We start from the raw sequence: 22,789 nt of genomic DNA, 5'->3' as shown, positions 1-22,789 counted from the left end.
ATATGAAATTATTTAGCCACATTTTATTTCTCAACAGGAAATACTGTATAATACAGTATTACGCTGTATAATACCTGTAAGCTTTTCTAATTTCCTCAAGTTCTAATTCCTTTATTTTCAACTGTTGTTTTAGTTTTTCTTTTCTTTCATTGTGTCTTTCTAGTTTTTCAATTATGTCATCCAGTTGTGAAGATTTTTCATCAAGCTGTTCTTGAGTACATTTCTGTATTTCAGTCATCTTCTCTTGTAATATTTTGATTTGTTCTTCTCGTTCTTGTAAACACTTCAAGAAAAAAAAATCAGCACTTTACTTATATTAACCCTAAATGTCTCATTTTCTAATTGTTTAGATATGGTTTAACACTGTTCTAAAAATCTCAGATTAAAAAATTAAAATGAATTTTTATCGAATGTTTTCAAAGAGATTTATAGGACATTTTAAAATCACAATCAATAAGAAACATCACTACTACTTTAATGCTATTAAGAAAATAAATTTTTATCCCCTTCACATTTTTTATTTCAATAAGTAGCAATTATCAATCATAGAGGGAGAGGAAAGGAAAAGAAAGCAGCACAATTACCACTTCTGCATTAGAAAAGATGCTTTCATACAGAAACAGAAAATTCTGGGTGAGTGACTGATACAGCAAAGACTGATATTCACAGTTATGTACGGCACAAATTATACTGCTATTTCAACTGTATTAAACAGAAGTGCTTTCTGCATCAGGATGAACAAATACTTTTCTTCAAAATAAAATACGATTTTATCACTATTAAAATGTCATAAAGGGCGCCTGGTGGCTCAGTTGGTTAAGCATCTGCCTTTAGCTCAGGTCATGATCCCAGGATCCTGGTATCAAGCCCCACATACCAGAGAGCCCCACACATCAGACTCCCTGCTCTTTCCTCTCCCTCTGCAGCTCCCCCTACTTGTGCTCTGTCAAATAAATAAGTAAAATCTTAAAAAAAAAAAAATTAAAACATAAAATGTCACATAAAAACAGGTCTTATAACTCCCAAAACATTTTTTTTTCTATCTTCTATACTGTGAGCCAGATTTTAGCCTGCATTTACATACAGGATACAAATCAAAGGATAATGAACGATCAAAACCACCGTAAGTACAGTTAAATATTTGCAGGTACTAGGCTTCATATAGGTTATTTATTCCAGTGAACATTTGTTTGCTTTATGAGGGCATGACTGGATGTCTGAAATAGCCCTGTCAATATACCAACTACTGGTATCAGTCTCTGCGAGTGAGAAAAGATGAAATTGGTGGCTCTGATTTTTATAACCTGTTTTCTCTGCCCCCCCCCCCCCGCCCCCCCATCCTTCTGGGAAGAAGACAGAGGCAATCAAATACGGGAAAAGGCTAACTTAAGTATGTATTCATAAGTATTATAAGGAATGTGGTTCAACTCCTCGGTGTGTTACATATCTAAAAATTCTAAAGCAAAGATGTTGGGTAGTCTTGTAGTCTGACCAACAATTGCACAGAAGTCATGAATTGTTTATTTTCTCCCCATGACTCTCTGAAGCACTTAAGAATGAGCAGTCTTGACACATATTACAAGAGTCCAAAAGAGTTATAAAAGAGTCTTATGAAATAACCCTATTAATAATAATAAAAAAAAATAACAAGCATTGCATCACCGGAGAGTACTGTGAGGCACATATACAAAAAAATATGAAAATAACATATGGGGAGGAAACAATAAAAAAAAATTTCAGCTTCTGATTTCCATAGTCAGAAGCTAATTATAGAATCTATTTAACTGAAAATAACAAACTCCAAACTGAAAATGTCAAATATCATTATCATATTCATTTGCCTTTTGAAGACTTGTTTTTCTACATAAACTTTCCGTCTGAGCCCCTACTTTCCCATTATTTTGGGCTAGAGACAAACCTGAGAAACATCAGTAACAAACTTGGAAAGACCAGGAGGATTTCTATTTTATGAACATCTAATTTAACAATGGTTAAGGGTCATTACCCATTTTAGTTATTAGTGATGATGAATTTACTGCTGAAAGAAATTATGCCAAACTATCTGTTATATGATTAGTGGGAAAGCACCATTGATCCTTTTATCTTTGAGGCTGATGCAATGTTCTTTAGAGTAAATGTAGTACATTGTGGGAAAAAAAAAAGGGCTGAAGTTTAAAAAAAAAAAACAACTCCAAATCTAAAACTAAAACTCATCTGTGTCTCAGATCAACTGTATCATTCATTACTAGTCATTTCCTTCCCGCTTAGAGATTGACAAGACAGTAGTCTTCCAGTAGCTTTGTCAAAAACAATGTATTATGCCCAGCATATCATCTGCTTTGCCTTGTGAAATTTAAAAGCAAATCACAAGTCTTTGTGTTTCATATTTAGCTTAACTCAAAGGAAAACATGTTTGGCTAGGCTTCTAAAACAAGAAAAAGGCTTACTGCACTTCAATAATTTTCACTGCAGTTTGGCATGTATGACAGATATATTTGAAATTATGGATATACTGAAGCCAAATTCAGCTGAGAGAATACTGATGTAATTATTTAGGGTGATACAGTTCAGGCATACACAGCCTAAATCTAACTATGGATATAGCAACACGGTGATAAATGTTTATTTTCTGTACTTGATAAAGTTCTCAAGGAGATTAGAAAGGACTTAGAAAAAGAAAAGTAAATCTTAGGTAATCATTGCTACTTTGAAGAAAATGAATTAACTTCAATGGGTGTTAATCTCATTTAGAAGTTTCTTAAAAACTCTTCTCAGTTTTTATACTTTAAGAGAGAATCTCTTGAAGAAAATTCTGGAGATCAATTTGATTCAGTGCTCAACGTAACTTTCAAAAAATTTCCCTGGAAAATTTTCATGTCACATGCTTTTTTTTTCTTTTTAAAAGATTTTTATTATTTGAGAGTGTGTGCCCATGTGTGCACACACACTTGTAAACATGGGGGAGGGGCGGGGGAGAGAGGCAGACTCTCCACTGTGCAGGGAGCCTAACACAGGGCTCTAGCCCAGGACCCTGAAATCATGCCCTGAGTTGAAGACAGACACTTAACCAACTGAGCCACCCAGGCACCCATGTAACATACTTTGAAGCAACCAATCCTTTTAGTTATCTCTCTTAAGATAGGCCATATTGAAGGAGAGAGTAAAAATGTTTTTCCCTGGGAACAAGCATGAATCTTTCACAAACTATGTTTTTAAATATAGAATAGTTTTTGAGAAGTGATTTAGCAACACTGGAATATCCTAAACAATGCTCTAAAAGGGGGTTTGAAATAGGTAAAACATGAATTTTCTTAAGATTCCTAACCCTTTATTGACACTATTTCCAGTTATTTCACAGGCTGCAATATTACCCCATAAAATTTTGAGGTAAAAGCAATTAAAAATTAATAAATAAAAGCCTTACAGTCTTTCTTTTTTTTCAGTTATATTATTTTTTTTTTAATTTTTATTTATTTATGATAGTCACACAGAGAGAGAGAGAGAGAGAGAGGCAGAGACATAGGCAGAGGGAGAAGCAGGCTCCATGCACCGGGAGCCCGATGTGGGATTCGATCCCGGGTCTCCAGGATCACGCCCTGGGCCAAAGGCAGGCGCTAAACCACTGTGCCACCCAGGGATCCCCCCTTACAGTCTTTCTAACAGGCAAAGGGCATATATTATACCAGATATCATATACACATGATAATCTGTCCCAAATTCTCCAACAGTCTGGATCCTTTGAGACAGATATTTATTGGATAATTTGATCCACAGATTTACAATCTGCCACATGCTCTTTTCCCAAAATAAAATATCAAACTTACACTTTTTAATTTTCCAATGGTTTCAGTTTGGTCTTCTATGATTTTGCACTTAATTCTTAATGCATCATTATCACATTCATTTGTCTTTCTTAAAGACTCATTCTCTCTACATAAACTTTCAATTTGAGCCTCTAATTTCTCACGATTTGAGATGAGAGATGTACCTGAGAAATAAACATCATCAGTACCAAACTGTAAAAGACCTTGGAGGATTTGTATTTTATGAACATCTATTTTAACAATGTGTAATACAGTAAATAAAAAGAAAATCTGAATAAAAACTCAAAATATATAAAGCAGAATAGAAAGGGAAGGGGAAGAGAACCCAAAGGCCTTTTAAACACCTGCTGCTATTTGGAAAACCTACAACTACGAATCAAAAACAAGGAACTGAGACAGGTAATACTTAATTGGTCAAATTATGGCATTCAAACAAAAATATCATATTCAAGATTCTCATATCGAAAGGACAAATGAGCAAATTCTCCATTAAAACTAACATTTAGCCATTCATAATTTGTAAAGTTTCTACGAATGCCATAAAACAGTGTCTATCTCTTGCTTTATAGTGACAGGAAAAGAAAGGAGACTAAGTAAATTTACCTAAACCTAAATTGGTTTTCGTTCATACACTATCGCACATTTCTCCACACAAGATAAATGTTACATTTTAGAAAGTTTTTTTTAGAATACTGTATAATTTAAAATCACTATATTAGAAAGAGTTATTCCAATGACTTAGTTATAGCACTGTAAAGGTATACCTGTTCAGAAAAGGAACCAAGTTATATTGGGAAGAAAACCACCACCACCACCACCACCACATCAGAGCTCTAACTTCATAACTAGTGTAATATATTCACACCTTAGGAGGCATATAATTTGGCTGTTTGGCTGGCAAATGCCTACTTATCTTTCCATATAGTCACCTTATTTTTCATGTGTATTAGGGCAGAGTTAATAAGCCCTCTTCTCATCAATACCCAGATTTTTTTCTTTTTTTAAGATTTTATTCATTTATTCATGAGAGACACAGAGAAGCAGACACACAGGCCGAGAGAGAAGCAGGTTCCATGCAGGGAGCCTGATGTGGAACTCGATCCTGAGACTCCGGGATTATGCCCTGAGCCAAAGGCAGACGCTCAACCGCCACCCAGGCATCCCTCAATACCCAGATTTGTTGGTCTAGAAGGATGGGCTAGTTTCCCTTTGAAAATTTGAAAATTTTACCCTGTTGTGCCAGCTCATGTCCCCATACTTTTCTTTCTGTCCTTAAACCATAAATTAGTGATTCCTTGGCGGCTAGCTCAGAAATAAGCTGGACTTTTTCATGCTTGAGAAGTTCTATTTGAATACTCTTCTGCTTGTCATCTTCAATCAAGATTTCAAGGGTGTTGATTTGATTCTGTATATCCGCAAAAACATTGGAGAAAAGAAAAGCAAAATAATTACTACATTTAATTACTTTATTTTTCATTTTTTTTGTGTTTTATTAGGAAAAATGTTATTTGAACAAATACAAAGTAAATGCTCCTAAATTTTACATCAGAAAAAGTTTTGATTTTATTAAAGATAGACATAGGTCATAAAATAAAAAGTCAAATTTTAAGAGACTATTCCTTTAAGAACTCTTAATTTTATTAATTTTATTCTAATATCAGTATCTTAAAAAGAGCAACTATACATGTAATACTCAAATTTTCTCACCAAGCATTTATATTAATAATATAAAGGTCACTTTTAGGAATTAAGTTCTCTTAGGCAAAATACCACTAATGTTTAAAATTGAGACAAGAACACTAAAAAAGTTAATTTAAAAATTATTACAGCTAGATATATCTAAAACCAACCATCAACACCAAAAAATTATCTGCAATTTGTGTGGTATTTCCCAAACTTCAACCATCTGAGCATCACCATCACAATTTTTGCTGTTATCACTGTACAAATGGCATCTATTACTTAGTACACATTTCTTAAATACACTTATTTTACTTAAATACTATTACTTATACTAAATACTTATACTATTTTTTTTACTTATAGTTTAATATCCTGTATTACTTTTCTCATACACATCAAATACATAATTAGCATTATTTAAAAGTTTATAATTTTGTTACTTTCTAAAATCATCACAATATACTTGAGACAATGATGTAAAAAAATCTAAAAAGAAATATAATGTTGTAATGTTTTACCTGTAAATTTGCTGCTGTTTCCTGTTTCAATTTCGAAACTTCTGCAAGTTTTGTTTTTTGCTCCTTCACCATACAGGTCAGATCTTTAATTAAAGAGGAAGATTCATTTTCTTTTCGTTGAGCCCAAACAAGAGCATGCTTGCTCTTTGCTAACTCAGTTGCAACATTTTCAAAACCATCTTTAACCTATATTTCAAAATTGCATTATAAATAGCAGTTCTCCAAATACTGAGAAACTATTTGTTTCTGTGGCTGTGTTCTAATAAAACTGTATTTATAAAAATTGGCCCAGGGGCTTTATTTTGCTAATCCCTGCTTATAGGAATAGAAGAATTCAGGCTGCCCCATTTCTATTCTAGCACTCATTTACTTGACCATTTACAATTTCACTTAGTTTTTGCAACAGCACTGAAGAGTGGCTATATTTATGTAAAAAAACTAAGGCTCCAAGAATTTAATTTGCTTAAAATCATATAGCCAACGTGTAAATAGAGCTAGAATTCTAAAATGTAGTCCTCTCATCCAACTATATCTTGCTGCTTCTGTTTTCAATAAAAAGCTAGATGCCAATTCTTACATCTTTAAATCTTCTGGCTTCAACAGTTAAAGCAATACGGAATTCATTTTCTAAATCCATATATTGTTGGTTTAACGTATCAATTTTTTCTTGGTATTCTTTTATATCTTGTTCATGCTTTCTCTCTTCTTTAGCTACTTCTTTAGCTAAGGCTTCCTGGAACTCGGCATCACTGAAAAACTCCCTTGTTTCAAGTTCTTTCCTGGAATGAAAAACAAATAAAAATCATAGCATTCTATTCACTTGGAAAGAAAAACATTCAAGGCTTTTAAATAGTTACTAAATATTCTACATTCTCTATTGTTAATTTAAAATCAGCTCCTCACTTTCAAGCACTGAAACTGGCACAGGAAAGTAGTTAGAGGAAGAAGACAAGTTTTATTTGATTGTATATTTAGTGGGGATGTGGATAAAAGGACTATGCCATATCTTAACTGAAATAGTTCAGAATTGTTGTATAGCTTCTAAAATTCTTTAGGTGCATTTGTAGAAATCAAGTTCTACTTCACTGTATCTTCTACTTTGGCTGAACCTTTGACATACAACTAATATAGTCTGTCTGGTACTGGTGGTTGGTTAATAGAAAAAAATCAGTTAAAGTGGGCAATTATTTACCAATCTTTCAATATATAAACTTTTTTTTTTAAATTTTTTAAAATTTATTTATGATAGTCACAGAGAGAGAGAGAGAGAGAGAGAGAGAGAAAGAGAGGCAGAAACATAAGCAGAGGGAGAAGCAGGCTCCATGCACTGAGAGCCCGACGTGGGATTCGATCCTGGGTCTCCAAGATCGCGCCCTGGGCCAAAGGCAGGCGCCAAACCGCTGCGCCACCCAGGGATCCCATATATAAACTTTTTAAAAATTTAAATGTGAGTTCATTCTTTAGAGTTCTCCATTATTTTTCACAAATAAGTCAAACCCATAATACAAAATTCACTATTTCTAGTTTTCATTTCTTTTCTTTTCTTTTTTAAGATTTTATTTATTTATTCCTGAGAGAGGCAGGGACACAGAGGGAGAAGCAAGCTCCTCGCAGGGAGCCCAATGTGGAACTCGATCCCGGCATCCCGGGATCACGCCCTGGACCAAAGGCAGATGCTCAACTGCTGAGCCACCTAGGCATCCCTAGTTTTTGTTTCTTTTGAACTAGAACAAGAAGTTAAAAGACATTCCTAAAGGAAACTAATTGCAAAATTTTAGATTTTTACAATTATTTCCCCAACTTTTTTTTATAGTTGTTCTACCCTGCATATGATGACAATTTTCCCCAGCGCATCAAAATTTAATTTATACTTTAAAAATTTCATTTATGTAAGAGCAAAAACACAACAGGCTTGGGATCACTTAACCCATGGCAAATATACAATTCAACTGGTAGGGCAGTAAGTAGATAACTAGCTGCAAGTGTTTAAATTATCATGGAGTCCATAGAACAGGGCCAGTAAACTACACTGATGGACCAAATCTGCCCTGACAACTGTTTTTTGGGGGGGAAATAAACTTACTGGAACAAAGCCATGCCCATTTGTTACCTATGGCTACTTTTTTTTAACTATAAAAATATAGTGAGTTAGGGTCTGCAAAGCCTGAAAGTTTTCTCTCTGGCCCTTCACAGAAAAAGTCCATTGACATCTGCAATTCAGAGGAATAGATTATTGATTAATTTAATAGGTAGTTACTCAGAGGTCAATTAAAACAGTTTTCTCTGTATTACAATGACCAACTTTTGGTTGAGCTTGGAAATATGCAAAATAAGCCTGTTACAAGCTCTTACCTCAGTAAAGCCACCTATTTTTTTTTCTTTTTTAAGATTTTATTTATTTATTCATGAGAGCCACAGACAGAGAGGCAGAGACACAGACAGAGGGAGAAGCAAGCTCCCTCCGGGAAGCCTGATGCGAGACTTGGTCCCGGCACCCTGGGTCATACCCTGAGCCAAAGGCAGACCCTCAACCATTGAGCCACCCAGGTGTCCTGCCACCTATTTGTTTTTAAGCTAGTTCTTACTGTAAGACTGATTTTAATTAATCAATTAATTAATTAATTAATTAATTAAAGATTTTATTTACTTATTCGAGAGAGAGAGAGAGAGAGAGAGGGAGGGAGGGAGGGAGGCAGAGACACAGGCAGGGGGAGAAGCAGGCTCCGCGCAGAGACCCTGATGTGGGACTTGATCCCGGGTCTCTAGGATCGTACCCTGGGCTGAAGGCGGCGCTAAACTGCTGAGCCACCCAGGCTGCCCTGTAAGACTGATTTTAATCCATACACAAACACGTTATTTACCATGAACTAGTTCTGTTAGGATTTTACCACTGATCAATCAGTCTAGTTTTAGGTAAGAGAGAGCAGGGTTAAGGAAGAACTAAGCAGTTTGGTTTCATTTACCTGTGTTCTTGTTCTTTCAAAGCAAGAAGTTCATGAAGTTGCTGCACTTGTTCCTTTTCTTGATGAAGAGAAGTTCTAAGTAAGTTTATTTCTCTATCAGCAGCGGCAGCTTTGAGCTCCACCTCTTGGATAAGTCGCATCTGAGTAAATATACACAATTACTGTATTTAGATAATATTCTCCCTGCTTCTATTTGAATGCCAAAGAAAAGTACCTTCTAAATAATAGGACCTGGTGACTAAGTTGATTTTCAAAATTTACTAAGTTAATGATACTATGATCACATAAAGAATAGGCTTAGAAGCATCAAACATACTAACATTAACTATATTGCTTAATTACATCATACGTCTCAATAATTTCCACTCAGAAAGCATGAAAATGAGGGAGGCCTGGGTGGCTCAGCAGTTGAGCATCTGCCTTTGGCTCAGGGTATGATCCCAAGGTCCTGGGATCAAGTTCTGAATCGGGTTCCCTGAAGGGAGTCTGCTTCTCCCTCTGCCCATGTCTCTGCTTCTCTCTCTGTCTCTCATGAATAAATAAATAAAAAATCTTAAAAAAAAGGGGGGGGGGGGCAGTCCCGGTGGCGCAGTGGTTTAGCGCCACCTGCGGCCCAGGGCGTGATCCTGGAGACCTGGGATTGACTCCCTCGTCGGGCTCCCTGCATGGAGCCTGCTTCTCCCTCTGCCTGTGTCTCTGCCTCTTTCTGTGTGTCTCTATGAATAAATAAAATCTTAAAAAAAAAAAAGGTATGAAAATGAAGTATCTATCTTCAAGCTCCCCAAAGAGACTTTTAAAACCTGGCTCTCAGGGGATCCCTAGGTGGTGCAGTGGTTTGGTGCCTGCCTTTGGCCCAGGGTGCCGATCCTGGAGACCCGGGATGGAATCCCACGTCGGGCTCCCGGTGCATGGAGCCTGCTTCTCCCTCTGCCTGTGTCTCTGCCTCTCTCTCTCTCTGTGTGTGACTATCATAAATAAAACAAAACAAAACAAAAACAAAAAAAAACCTGGCTCTCAGAACACAAGCCTAACACCCTGTAATACCTCCACAGTGGGGACAAGAGGGAGGCTCCTGTCTGGCTCAGTTGGTAGACCATGCGACTCCTGATCCTGGGGTTATACGTTTGAGGCCCATGTTGAGTAAAGAAACTACTTAAATAAAATCTTTTTTTTTTTTTTTTTAAAAGATTTTATTTATTTATTCATGATAGTCACACAGAGAGAGAGAGAGAGGCAGAGACACAGGCAGAGGGAGAAGCAGGCTCCACGCAGGGAGCCCGATGTGGGATTTGATCCCGGGTCTCCAGGATCGCACCCTGGGCCAAAGGCAGGCGCTAAACCACTGCGCCACCCAGGGATCCCCTACTTAAATAAAATCTTAAAAAAAAAAAAAAAAAAAAGAAAGGATTCCATAGGAATTGTTATGTTTAAATTATTTTTTGCATATAGCCTAATAACTTTTAAGTTTACTCTGTAACAATATAATGTTTCAAGATGAAAGTTATAATTTGTGTTTATTCATAGGACTCAGAGATTAAAGAAGAGAAATACCTGTGCTGCTTGCTGTTGCCCTTTCTGCCTCTCCATTTTTTCTAATGCTTTTTCCAGGGTTCTTAAGTGTCTAATGTGATCCTCTTGTTGATCCCTTGCTTTAATTAATTCAATAGTTAGTTTTTTTATTTCATTTTGAAGTCTGTGAACCATAACTTCGAGTTGTACTTTGGAATTTCTCTCTTTAAAAATAATTTCCTTTAGCCTAAAGCAGAAATCAAATGTAGCTGTAAGTACATTATGCATACAAAAAGATAAAAATTGTAGGTAAAATTAAAGATTACAGTAAAGAGGAAGTTTTGAAATATGTTTCAGAAACTCTTTAGTAAAAATGGTTGAAAAACAGTATAATATGCCTCTCTCCAGTCCCTGAAATTAACACTGTGCCAAAAGGGAAATTGTATATAAATTAATGAAACCTTATCTTATATGAACTTTACTATCCAACAGCAAAACTTCACTAAATACCTAATTTGTGTCAGACATTGTGCTAAGTATGGGCTTCAAAGCAAGTAAGACGGATTAAGATAAAGCCTGTGCCTTCAAGGAGTTCAACATCTAGGAGAAGAATCAGACTAGAATACAGTTATAAAGCTGTAAGAGAAAAGTGATACATAAAAAGAGGACTAAAAGTTAACTTTGACTTCCTTGTATCTTCCCCAGACAAAAAGTATTGATCCTAGCTTTCTATCAGAGCCCTTTGATTACAATTGAAAACTCTTAACTACTTTAAGTTAAAAGGGAGAACTTGGGGATCCCTGGGTGGCCAGTGGTTTAACGCCTGCCTTCGGCCCAGGGCGTAATCCTGGAGTCCCGGGATCGGGTCCCGCATAGGGCTTCCTGCATGGAGCCTGCTTCTCCCTCGGCCTGTGTCTCTGCCTCTCTCGCTCTCTCTCATGAATAAATATATAAAATCTAAAAAAAAAAAGGGGGGGAGAACTTACTGACTTACATAACCTATTCAGAGGATGGGGTGCATTATTCTGAGGGACCACCAAAATCAAGGACGTGAAGACCATAAGGACACTACTTTTCTATAGGCTGGTTTCCATTTCTCCTCCTGTAGGCTTCCTTGTAAAGTATGAAGGAGAGAAGGAAAAAGCTACAAACATCCCTGGACTCACATTCTAACAGTTCTGAGGACCAAATAGAAAAGATTATCTTTCTCTAGTTCAGCTTAGGAGAATTCTAGGAAAGGCTCTGATTAGTCCAATTTGGATCCTATGACCACTAGATACACCAATCACTCTGGCCATGGACTAAGACATATTTACCCAGCCTGGGTCAGGTGTTCATCTCTAGACCAGTATTACATGCAGGGAGGCGAATGATGATAGAATACAAGTCTAACTTTCGAAAATGAGACAACAAATAGCAAAGACAGCCCCACGAAGAAATTACTGAGCTAGGTACCCACTCCTATATGCATCTACTGTAATTTCCAAGCCAAAATTGAAAAAGTCTATATATCCATCAGCTTCTGTACTAGTCATTTCTCCAATTCTTATCCTTACTATCTCTCATCTTCTTTAAGATTAGTCTCTGAACTGGTCTTCCTTTGTTCACTCTCTCAACTTCAGTTTGGTATACTATAGAGTACTGGACTTTATTCTGTAGACTATATGGTGGATGGTGACAGAGTAGCTACAGAGCAGTAGAATTAGAGCAATCATTTAAGCAAGAGATAAGGGCCTTAATTAAGGCAGAAGTTTGGGATAAAGAAAACACAGTTCGACCTCTTTTAATAAGTAGAATAAAGAAGACATCAATACCAACTGGTTATGGGATATGAGAACAAGAAAGGAAACAAACAAAAGATTCCTGCTTTAGTGGCTGACTAGATGAGACACCATTTATTAGGACAGAGAACACAGAATAAGGAGTGGGATAAGTATAGTTATGGATATGCTGATTTAAGAGACTTATGAGCAATGTACACAAGGTACTTCTAGTAGATAATTAGCTGATCATATCTCTTCATTAAGGAAGTCTAGATGATAAAGATTTGGAAGCTTATAGATTAGGTTTTAAAAGCATAATAGAAAAGATTCAGTTTTTGAAATAATATATACTCCATGGCACCTAGATGATATACTCTGTATAGGGATGAGGAATGCAAAATCCCTACCAAGTCACATAAGGGAATATGAAAACATGTGAGGATCTAATGCCAAACAAACATTTGAAGTATAAATAAAAGTAGAACCAGAAAAGACTGAAGCTGAATTTTCAAGAAAATAATGAATATGTAATATGGTAAATATGGACAACACAGACATTGCTTTTGATCTTACTATACCTAGTGTAAACTAAGGTATTCCAGTTCCAATTCCAATGTATTCTTTGCATTAGGAAACCTTTAGGTTTATAGACTTTCCCTTACCTATCTGTGGTAAGTAGAGCCAGGCTATGAAGATCTTTTTTTCCACTTGCATGTTTGTGCAGTTCGTCAATATAATCCAGAAGTTTCTTCTCAGCTTGTTCAGCCTTCCATCTCTTCTCTCTCTCTTGGTCTAGTTGTTCAACAAGTGACTGGAAGAAAACTAAAGTGTTATATGAACTTGGAAATATTACCTAACTTTTCACTGCCTCAATTTTCTCATTTATAATATAGGAATAACAGTTATCTAATTCAAAGGGCTGTGGTAAGAATTAATAGAAGTATAAAGAACAGTGCAGAACAGTGTGAGGTGCATAATAGGCACTCAATAAATGTTAGTGGTTATTGTTGTCCCAATGATAAATATTTTTCAAACAACAAAGTCTCTATACTGGAGAACAGGGGGAAGAAACCAATGGCATGAAAGGTTTGAAACTGTTAAAAAAGCAATCATACTATTGGAAGAACAGTGCACAGTACAGTTGAAAGTGTAATTTGCACTTCACAAGTAAAACAAGGGCAAGTTAATGTTAGAAAAATACAAATCAATGTGTACTAAAAATTCTTAACATGAGGGGCAGCCCGGGTGGCTCAGCGGTTTGGTGCTGCCTTCAGCCCAGGGCGTGGTCCTGGAGACCTGGGATCGAGTCCCATGTCAGGCTCCCTGCATGGAGCCTGCTTCTCCCTCTGCCTGTGTTTCTGCCTCTCTCTTGTGTCTCTCATGAATAAATAAAATCTTAAAAAAAAAAAATCTTAACATGAGGATTATTAAGGCAAATACTGAAGAATATTTAAATTCCTGAAGGCCTCTTCATTTTTTTTTTTTTAGTTCTACTACCTAACATGGTGCTTGAACTGACAACCCTAAGACCAAGAGTCTTGTGCTCTAACGACTGAGTCAGCAGGGTACGCTTCTTGAAGGCCTCTTAATCTGGGATCCATGCACCCAAAACTAGATTTCAGCAGAGTCCATGAAAAACCTTGAAATTATACACATTTTGAGTGTTTGAAAGTTTCTCTGAGAAGGGATGCCTGGGTGGCTCAGTGGTTGAGCCTCTGCCTTTGGCTCAGGTTGTGATCCCTGAATCCCAGGATGGAGTCCCGCACTGGGCTCCCTGCAGGGAGCATGCTTCTCTCTCTGCCTATGTCTCTGCCTCTCTGTGTCTCTCATGAATAAATAAATAAAATCTTTATAAAAGGAAAAAAATAAAGTTTCTCTGAGAAGACCCGTAAACTCCTTATTTAAAAAAGGGTCTGAGACCCAAAAGTTTGGAACTACTGCTTTAAGAAGAATTTGAAAATTTTGATTTTTTTTTTTCCTCCACAAGCAAATAACAAATGATTTCACTAAAATTTGACCTTAAGGGCAGCCCGGGTGGCTCAGTGGTTTAGTGCCGCCTTCGGCCCAGGGCCTGATCTTGGGGGCCCGGGATCGAGTCCTGAGTCGGGCTCCCTGCATGGAGCCTGCTTCTCCCTCTGCCTGTGTCTCTACCTCTTTCTCTCTCTCTCTCTGTGTCTCTCATGAATGAATAAAATCTTTAAAAATAAATAAATAAAATATAATCTGACCTTAAATGTATAATTTCCATTCCTTTACAACTCAAAAAAATATACAAAATCTGGAAATCAGGAAGGGAAAAATAACCCAATCTATCACCCTAGTAAAAAAAAAAAAAAGTTTTTCTAAAGACTATTTATTCATGCGAGATGTAGAGACACAAGGAGAGGGAGAAGCAGGCACTCCACAGGGAGCCTGATAAGGGACTCTATTCCAGGACCCCAGGACCCCGACCTGAGCCACAGATAGATGCTCAACCACTGAATCACCCAGGTGCCCCTCACCCCAGTAAGTTATACGCAATATCTTTTGCTCATAAAAACATGCATTATTTTACTGGGACTAATTTCATATTTAAAACTAAGATTATTAAAAAAAAAAAAAAAAAACTAAGATTATTCACGTTTATTTTTTTTTCTTAAAATATTTTATTTATTTGATAGAGATGGAGATAGTGAGAGAGAGCACAAGCAGGGAGGAGACGGAGGAGGTTCCTGACTGAGCAGGAAGCCGGGTGAAGAGTTCTATCCTAGGAACACCAAGATCCTGATCTGAGCCAATGGCTGACATTTAACCTGCTGAGCCACCAGGCACCCCCCCTCCCTCTTTTTTTTAAAGTAGGTTCCACTCCCAGCATGCAGCCCAATGACTCTGAAATCAAGCCCCGAGCGGAGAGAGATCACAAGTCAGAAACTTAACCGACTGAGCCAACCAGATGCCCCCTTGACCTTTCATATCATACATACCCGGTAAGTGGTATCTTCTGAACTACTCTTGTCTACTTTAATGATTTCAGTCTTCTGTTCTTCTGATTCTTCTAACATATTACAGTTTGCTAAAGATGATCTTACATATAATTCTTTAAAGAAAGGTTGTTTCATTTTACGATTACAACTGCAAAGAATAAAACATAGGTAATGACCGAAAGAAATATACAGTACTTATACAACTTTTCACAAGTTGGATAAATGGCAGTCTATCAAAGAAAAGGATCCTTTTGTATAATTTTAAATAAATAGAGTGAACAAATCTGAATCAGCAAGGCTGAGAAGTCAAATCTCTGATATTAGAAGATTAAGAAATACCACTCTGAAAAAGCTTAAAGGAACAAGTTAACAGTATTAACTTATGCCTGTGTGCCTTATTGGATTTCTGAAACTAAAACAGTTACCTCATAAAAGGGTTGTTGTTTTTAGTGTGGTGCTTAATAGCCTGAATAGTTTTGGAATAATATGGGACTTTTGATCGTCGAGAAATTCTTCTATTACATTCTTTTCTGTTGCCATAGTCGCTTTCAGATGTTATATCTGTATCTCTTTTTGGTCTGAGATCTTTCTCAGGAACATTATCTATGAAAGAATCGGAGGTCTAGAATAAAAAAGCCAACAAAGTTTGTTAAAAGTTCAATTAAGTGTAAAAGATTTAAATGTGAAATTTCCTAAAGTATTAGAACTTTCACAAGATTAAAGGTTCATAATCTAGGTATGTTCAGAATTAAAGACAAGGAATTCAGCTTCTGGTATGGACAAATAAGTTCCTAGAGATTGACTCTCAAGGTAACAATTATAACTCTAGGAAAAATATAAACAAACAACGAGCAAAAGTATTTGGAGGCCCTGGACAGTGAACAAAAGCAGACTTATTCTGGAGAGGAGTTGACACTTGGAAAAATGATCAGAACAAGGTGCTTCTGCTTTTATGGTTTTTCACTTGAGAGCTTATCACAATCAGTGGTACACAGAGAGTCTTAAAAGTCAGGTAGACAAACCACAGACTTTTGGGCCTGAAGAATCATAGAACAGTACAGACTGTAAGAAGCCCAGTACAGGATGATTAAAAACAACAACAACAACAGCAGCAAAATAACCCCCAAAAAACCCTGCTGCCTAAGAGACAAATTTATAGTTTAAGTGAAAGCAAGTTAAATGCCTGCTACGACAAAAGGATCAGCATTTTTTGGAGGCTATAATAGCATCTAAAACCTCCACAACGTAACATTCCCAATGTCCAGGATAAAATCCAAAATTACTCATCATAGAAGAACCAACAAAATACGACCTATTCTCAAGGGAAAACACAATCAATGGAGACCTACCTAATCTGAGAAGGCCCAAATGTTCAAATAAGCAGAAAAGAACAATGGAGTATTACTCAGTTATAAAAAAGAATGATATTGCCATCTGTGACAACATGGATGGATTCAGGGTATTTTGCTTGTGAAATAAGTTAGAGAAAGACAAACATCTTGTTTTCACATAGAAGTGGAATCTAAAAAACAAAACATAGAACAAACATACAAAAAAAAAAACATAAACAGACCCTTAAATATAAGAGAACTGGTGTTTGCCAATGGGAGAGGATGGTGGGGTGGATAAAATGAGTGAAAAGGATTGGCAGGCAGAGGTTTACAGTTATGGAATGAATAAGTGAGAACAGGGAATATAGTCAATGGTATTACAATAACATTGTATAGTAACAGATGGTAGCTACAACTGTGATGAGTGTAATACATAGAGTTCTCAAACCATCATGTTGTACACCTAAAACTATGTTAACACTGTGTATCAATTTACTTCAATAAAAAAGATAAGGCCTTTAAAACAGTGATTATAACTATATTTAATAATATAAAAGAAAATATGCTTGTCATGAACGAAAAGAAAATTCAGCAGATAAATCATAAAAAATGAAAATTTACAACTGAAAAATATTAACATCTGAAGTAAAAATTGACTAAGCTTAAGAAGAGAATGAGGTGATAAAAGAATAAGTGACCTTGAAGATCAGTTTATCAAAATTATTTAATATGAGTACAGAAGAAAAAAAGTTGATATGTATGGCCTCTCAGGGAACTATGGAAGAGTAAAAGGTCTAAGTGGAATGTGAGAAAAGGGAATATAGAACAGAAAATTATTTGAAGTGATGTCCAAAAATTTAATTAGCTAAAAGGCCAATTTATAGATTTAAAATACTCAGAGAAACTTTAAGTAGGATAAAGTAGCCAAACTGCTAAAAAATAAAAGTAAAGATAAATTCTTGAAAGCAGGCAAATAAAAATTACACATTACATATAGGAAATCAAGGATTCTCATTAATACTGACTTTGAATTCAAAACTATGGAGGCTAGAAGACAGTACTAAAAGAAAAAAAAAAGCTGTCAATACAGAATTCTATATTCAGCAAAAAATACCCTTCAAAAAGACAAAACAAAGAGAATTTGTTGTTCTCAGATGGGTCCACTACAAGATTTGCCACAGAAGTTCAGGCTGAAAGTCCTGGCTGAAGGAAAGTAATATTATAAGGAAATTTAATCTTCAGGAAGAAATAAAGGGTATCATATATGATTTACATCTAGGTAAATACAAATAATTTTTAAATATTTTTTTACTCTTAATTCCTTTTTTTTTTTTTTTTAAGATTTTATTTATTCATGAGAAACACACAGAGAGAGAGGCAGAGACACAGGCAGAGGGAGAAGCAGGCTCCATGCAGGGAGCCTGATACGGAACTCGATCCCAGGCCCCTAGGATCACGCCCTGGGCTGAAGGCAGGCGCTCAACTGCTGAGCTACCAAGGCGTCCCTACTCTTAATTCCTTTAAAGCAAAATCTAAAACACCTGTCTTCTGGAGTTTACAATGCATCCAAATGAAATACATATGGCAACTATGACAAAGTGTAGTATATGCAAGAATTCTACATTTTATATGAAATAACATAGTACTGATATGTCTATTTTTAGAGCTACCACACACAGAAAAAAATGTATGACTAAAGAACCAAATACAAATTAAGATTTGACTATTAAAAATACACAAAAGAAGGTAGAAAGGGTGGAGAAAATGAATAAAAAAGTGAACAAAAAGCAAACATGAAGTGGTATACCTAAATCCAACTTCATCAACGATTAGAGTAAATTTCAGTGGACTATAGATTCTTCAAAGGGAGTGATGGGCCAGGGTGAATTAAAAAACAAGACCCACCTATATATAAGACTCACTTCGATATAAAGATATAGAAAGTTAAAAGTAAATGGATGCCTCAGTGAGTTACCACTTCATATCCAGTAGGATGGCTATAATCAAAACCACAGGTAATAACTAGTTGGTGAGGATGTGGAGAAATTAGAATATACTGATTGTAGGAATGTAAAATGGTACAGCTGCTTTGGAAACAGTCTGATCATCCCGTAAAAGGTTAAACACACAGCCCTAGCAATTCTACTATTAGATATACAGCAAAGAAAAATGAAAACATATGTTCACACAAAAGCTTATACATAAATGTTCACAGCAACATTACTCCTAATGTTCAAAAAGTAGAAAATTACCCAAATTAACCAATCAAATGAAGAATGGATAAAATGTGGTATATCCATACAACAGATTACATTTAAAAAAACTGAATTACTAATATATGCTACAAAATTGATAAAACCTTAAAAAAATTTTTTTTGATAAAACCTGAAAACATGCGAAGTGAAAGAATAGTCATAAAGGGCAACATATCATTGATTCTATCTACATGAAATTTCCAAAAAAGGCAAATCTATATAAAAATAAAATTCAATGGGGATCCCTGGGTGGCTCAGCAGTTTAATGCCTGCCTTTGGCCCAGGGCATGATCCTGGAGTCCCGGGATTGAGTCCCACATCAGGCTCCCTGCATGGACACTGCTTCTCACTCTGTCTGTGTCTCTGTCTCTCTCATGAATAAACAAATAAATAAGTCTTTAAAAAACTAAAATAAAATAAAATAAAATTCACTAGTGGCTGCCTAGGCTAGGGGAAAATGGTAGTGACTGCTAGTGGGTATAAACCACTGAACTGTATGGTAAGTGAATTATAGCTCAATAAAGTTGTTATTCCAAAAATACTGAATGATGAAGATTTATCATATAAACTATAAGCATAAGGCTGAAACGGTTATATTAATATCAGCTAAAACAGACTTCAAGACAAAGAAGGACATTTCATGAGAAAGACAAAGCAGCTATACACATGTATGTGCTTATTAACAGAGATCCAAATATAAGCAAATGTTAAGAGAATTAGGGGAGAAACAGACCAATCCACATTCTTAGATGGAGATTTTAACATTTTGCATGCAAATGATAAAATCAGACAAGTAAAATTTTAAAAAATCAGTATCAGCAACTGACAGAAGACAAAAAAAAAAAAAAATCAATAATGACAGGAGTCATCTGAAAATACTACCAGCCATCCTGACTTAACAAGTGTACAAAGAACATCCACCAAGTTAGACCACATGCTGGGCTATAAAATAGATCTCAATAAATTTAAAAAGACTAAAATTATCCAGAATGTTCTCTGACAAAATATAAGTAATTTTTGAAAGAAGAAATCACAAGAGAAATCAGAAAAATATTTCTAAATAATGCTGAAAACGAATAAAATTTTGCGAAATGTAGCTAATGCAGTATTTAAAAATATTTAATGCTCTCTCTCTGTATTTTTAAATATCTTATTTATTTATTCATGAGAGACACAGAAAGAGAGGCAGAGACCTAGGCAGAGGGAGAAGCAGGCTCCATGCAGGGGGCCCGATGTGGAACTCGATCTCGGGACTCCAGGATCATGCCATGAACTGAAGGCAGAGAAGTTTAACCACTGAGCCACCCAAGCATCCCAATATTTACTGCTTTAAATAGTTAATTTAAATTAGAAGACAGGTCTAAAATCAATAATCTAAACACTTACATTAAGAAGGTAAAAAAAAAAAGGGGGATCCTTGGGTGACTCAGCGGTTTAGCGCCTGCCTTTGGTCCAGGGCATGATCCTGGAGTCCCGGGATTGAGTCCTACATCAGGCTCCCTGCATGGAGCCTGCTTGTGTCTCTGCCTCTCTCTCTCTCTCTCTCTCTCTGTGTCTCTCATGAATAAATAAAATCTTAAAAACAAAACAAAAAAAAGGTAAAAAAAAAAAAAAAAGGGTAAATTTAAAGGAAGGATAAATAATAAAATGTCAAAATCAATAACAGAAAATAGAAAGCAGATAAGATTAATCCTTGTAGAGAGAAACAAAATGCTTGACTAAACTGACCAGGACAAAAACAATAAACAAAATGAGAAAGAGTGAAGACAGAAATCTTCATTATCAGAAATAAAAGAAAGGCTATCACTACAGATCCTATACATGTTAAAAGGACAGTAAGATAATATTGTAGTAACAATTTTATGTTGACACATCAGATGAATAGACAAATTAAAAAACACAACTTGGGATGCCTGGGTGGCTTAGTGGTTGAGATTCTGCCTTCAGCTCAGGGCATGTTCCTGGAGCCCGGGATCAAGTCCCACATCAGGCTCCCTGCATGGAGCCTGCTTCTCCCTCTAACTCTGTCTCTGCCTCTCAATGAATAAATAAATTTAAAAATCTTAAAAAAATAAAATAAAAAATAAAAACCACAACTCATCTAAAGCAACACACAATGAGATAGAAAATGAGCTGCCTTATTTAAATTTTTAAAAAGAATGAATTCATGATCATGAAACTTCCAGGCCCAGATAATTTTACTGCTGGACTCTATCAAACATTTAAGAAAGGATAATTCCAATCTTACAAAAATTTTTTAGAAAATATAGGAAGGGACAACTTTAAACTCATTTAGGTAGACATTAACCTAACATCAGTATCAAATATGTTACTATAAAAGAAAAACAAATACCCCTCATGAGGAAATATATATAAAAACCCTTATAAAATATTAGCAAACTAAATCCAAGAATACACTAAAGAAATAATTTACTATGATTAAATGAGGTTTATCCCAAAATTGCAATATTCGTTCAACATCTGGAAATTAATCAATGTAATTCATACTATTATGTGAGTAAAAAAGAAAACCATATGATTATCTCAATACATGCAGAAAAAGCATTTAACAAAAAAAATTAACATCAGATAACTCAGCCAACTGGGAACAGAAGTAAACTCCTTCATTTGATAAAGGACATCTATGAAAAACATAAGACTAACATTACACTTGTGAAATATAGAAAGCTCTCCTAAGATCAGGAATAAGACAAAGGCGCCCAGTCTCACTATCAATTGCACTGCAGACCCTAGCTATTGCAATAAAACAAAAAGGAACAGCATAAATGTCAGGGAATAAGGGGGAAAAGCGTCTCCACATGACTGTTTATGAAGAAAATCACCAGGTATACACAAAATAAGGACTGGAACTAATAAGTAAATTTATTAGCAAGGTCACAGGATCCAAGCTATATATATAAAAATGGTATTTCACAAAGAAGTAGCAATCATGGGACATGAAACCACAAAAACTCTTCAAATTACAATTTATAAGACATAAAATACTTAGGAATGTATCTAATAAAAGGTATGTAAAACTTGTACACTAAAACAACTGCTTAGAGTAATAAAAAAAATATCTAAAGAAAAGATATACAACACGGAATGATTTCAAAGTGATGCTGAATAAGAGAGACTTTATACATAAGAATATATTTACTGTATGACTACATTTATACTAGATTCTGATAGAAGCATTCAATAATCTATAGTGAAAAAGGAAGAAAAGGGATTGCCTTGGGGGAGAAGACTGACTGGGAAAGGGGTAATGTCGATGATGGCTATATTTACTGTCAAAGAAATTTGGGTGACAGGTATATTTTTTTTTTATCAATTCAGGGAAAACACACATCTGTATTTTATATTAAAAGAAATGACTAAAAACATACTGAATCTATAGTTAATGATACATATTCTTAAGAATTTTGGGGGGGAGGTATACTGATGTAATTTACTTTGAATGTGTCATAAGACGGGTAACTGACTAAATGGATAGATATACAACAAAATAAGCAAAGTAAAATGTTCACTGTGGAATCTAGTTGGTGATATTGGTATTCACTAAGAAATTCTTTCAAATTTGTTCTATATTTGAAAATTTCATAGTAAAATGGTATGAAAAAACTAAAAGACAAGAGTCTTCACAGACAATTCTCAAAATCGTAAAATAATTATAAATCCCATAGTTAAGAAAAATATTGTAGTATAGCACATTTTCAGTAATTTTACGATTTTTGCTTATAAATTGCTACTTTTGATATAACACTGAGGGTATACATCAACTGAAATTAAAACTGCATGTTTATCCTTCACACAAGTTAGCAAACAAGAAGTCATTCACCTAATTTTTTAATATGCAAAGCAATGAATCATGTTTCTCCCCCCAGATAGCTAGACTCGTATTTTTGGTTACAAAGTAGGAAGAATTATCACCATAACTGAGTGAGAAGCATGATGGTAGAAAAAATACCAGAATGGGG

The 22,789-nt window shown here is 35.4% G+C and overlaps 1 protein-coding gene across 7 annotated transcripts in view; it reads right to left on the bottom strand.

Moving 5' to 3' along the window:
• The window catches only part of LRRCC1 (leucine rich repeat and coiled-coil centrosomal protein 1), a 39,051-nt gene that overhangs the window by 4,248 nt on the left and 12,014 nt on the right, over positions 1 to 22,789 (bottom strand). For all 7 annotated transcript variants that reach the window (XM_025433468.3, XM_049103894.1, XM_025433469.2 and 4 more), the window contains 10 exons: positions 15,649 to 15,845; positions 15,224 to 15,371; positions 12,923 to 13,071; positions 10,540 to 10,744; positions 8,989 to 9,128; positions 6,603 to 6,804; positions 6,026 to 6,211; positions 5,055 to 5,229; positions 3,825 to 3,988; positions 75 to 283 (listed from right to left, as the gene is read on the bottom strand). In XM_025433468.3, the coding sequence (XP_025289253.1) occupies positions 75 to 283; positions 3,825 to 3,988; positions 5,055 to 5,229; positions 6,026 to 6,211; positions 6,603 to 6,804; positions 8,989 to 9,128; positions 10,540 to 10,744; positions 12,923 to 13,071; positions 15,224 to 15,371; positions 15,649 to 15,845 (1,775 nt within the window). The remainder of the gene's footprint in view (positions 1 to 74; positions 284 to 3,824; positions 3,989 to 5,054; positions 5,230 to 6,025; positions 6,212 to 6,602; positions 6,805 to 8,988; positions 9,129 to 10,539; positions 10,745 to 12,922; positions 13,072 to 15,223; positions 15,372 to 15,648; positions 15,846 to 22,789) is intronic.

Source organism: Canis lupus, chromosome 29 (assembly GCF_003254725.2).
Source record: "Canis lupus dingo isolate Sandy chromosome 29, ASM325472v2, whole genome shotgun sequence".
Taxonomy (NCBI): Eukaryota; Metazoa; Chordata; class Mammalia; order Carnivora; family Canidae; genus Canis; species Canis lupus.
This window is presented reverse-complemented; position numbering and strand designations above follow the sequence as displayed.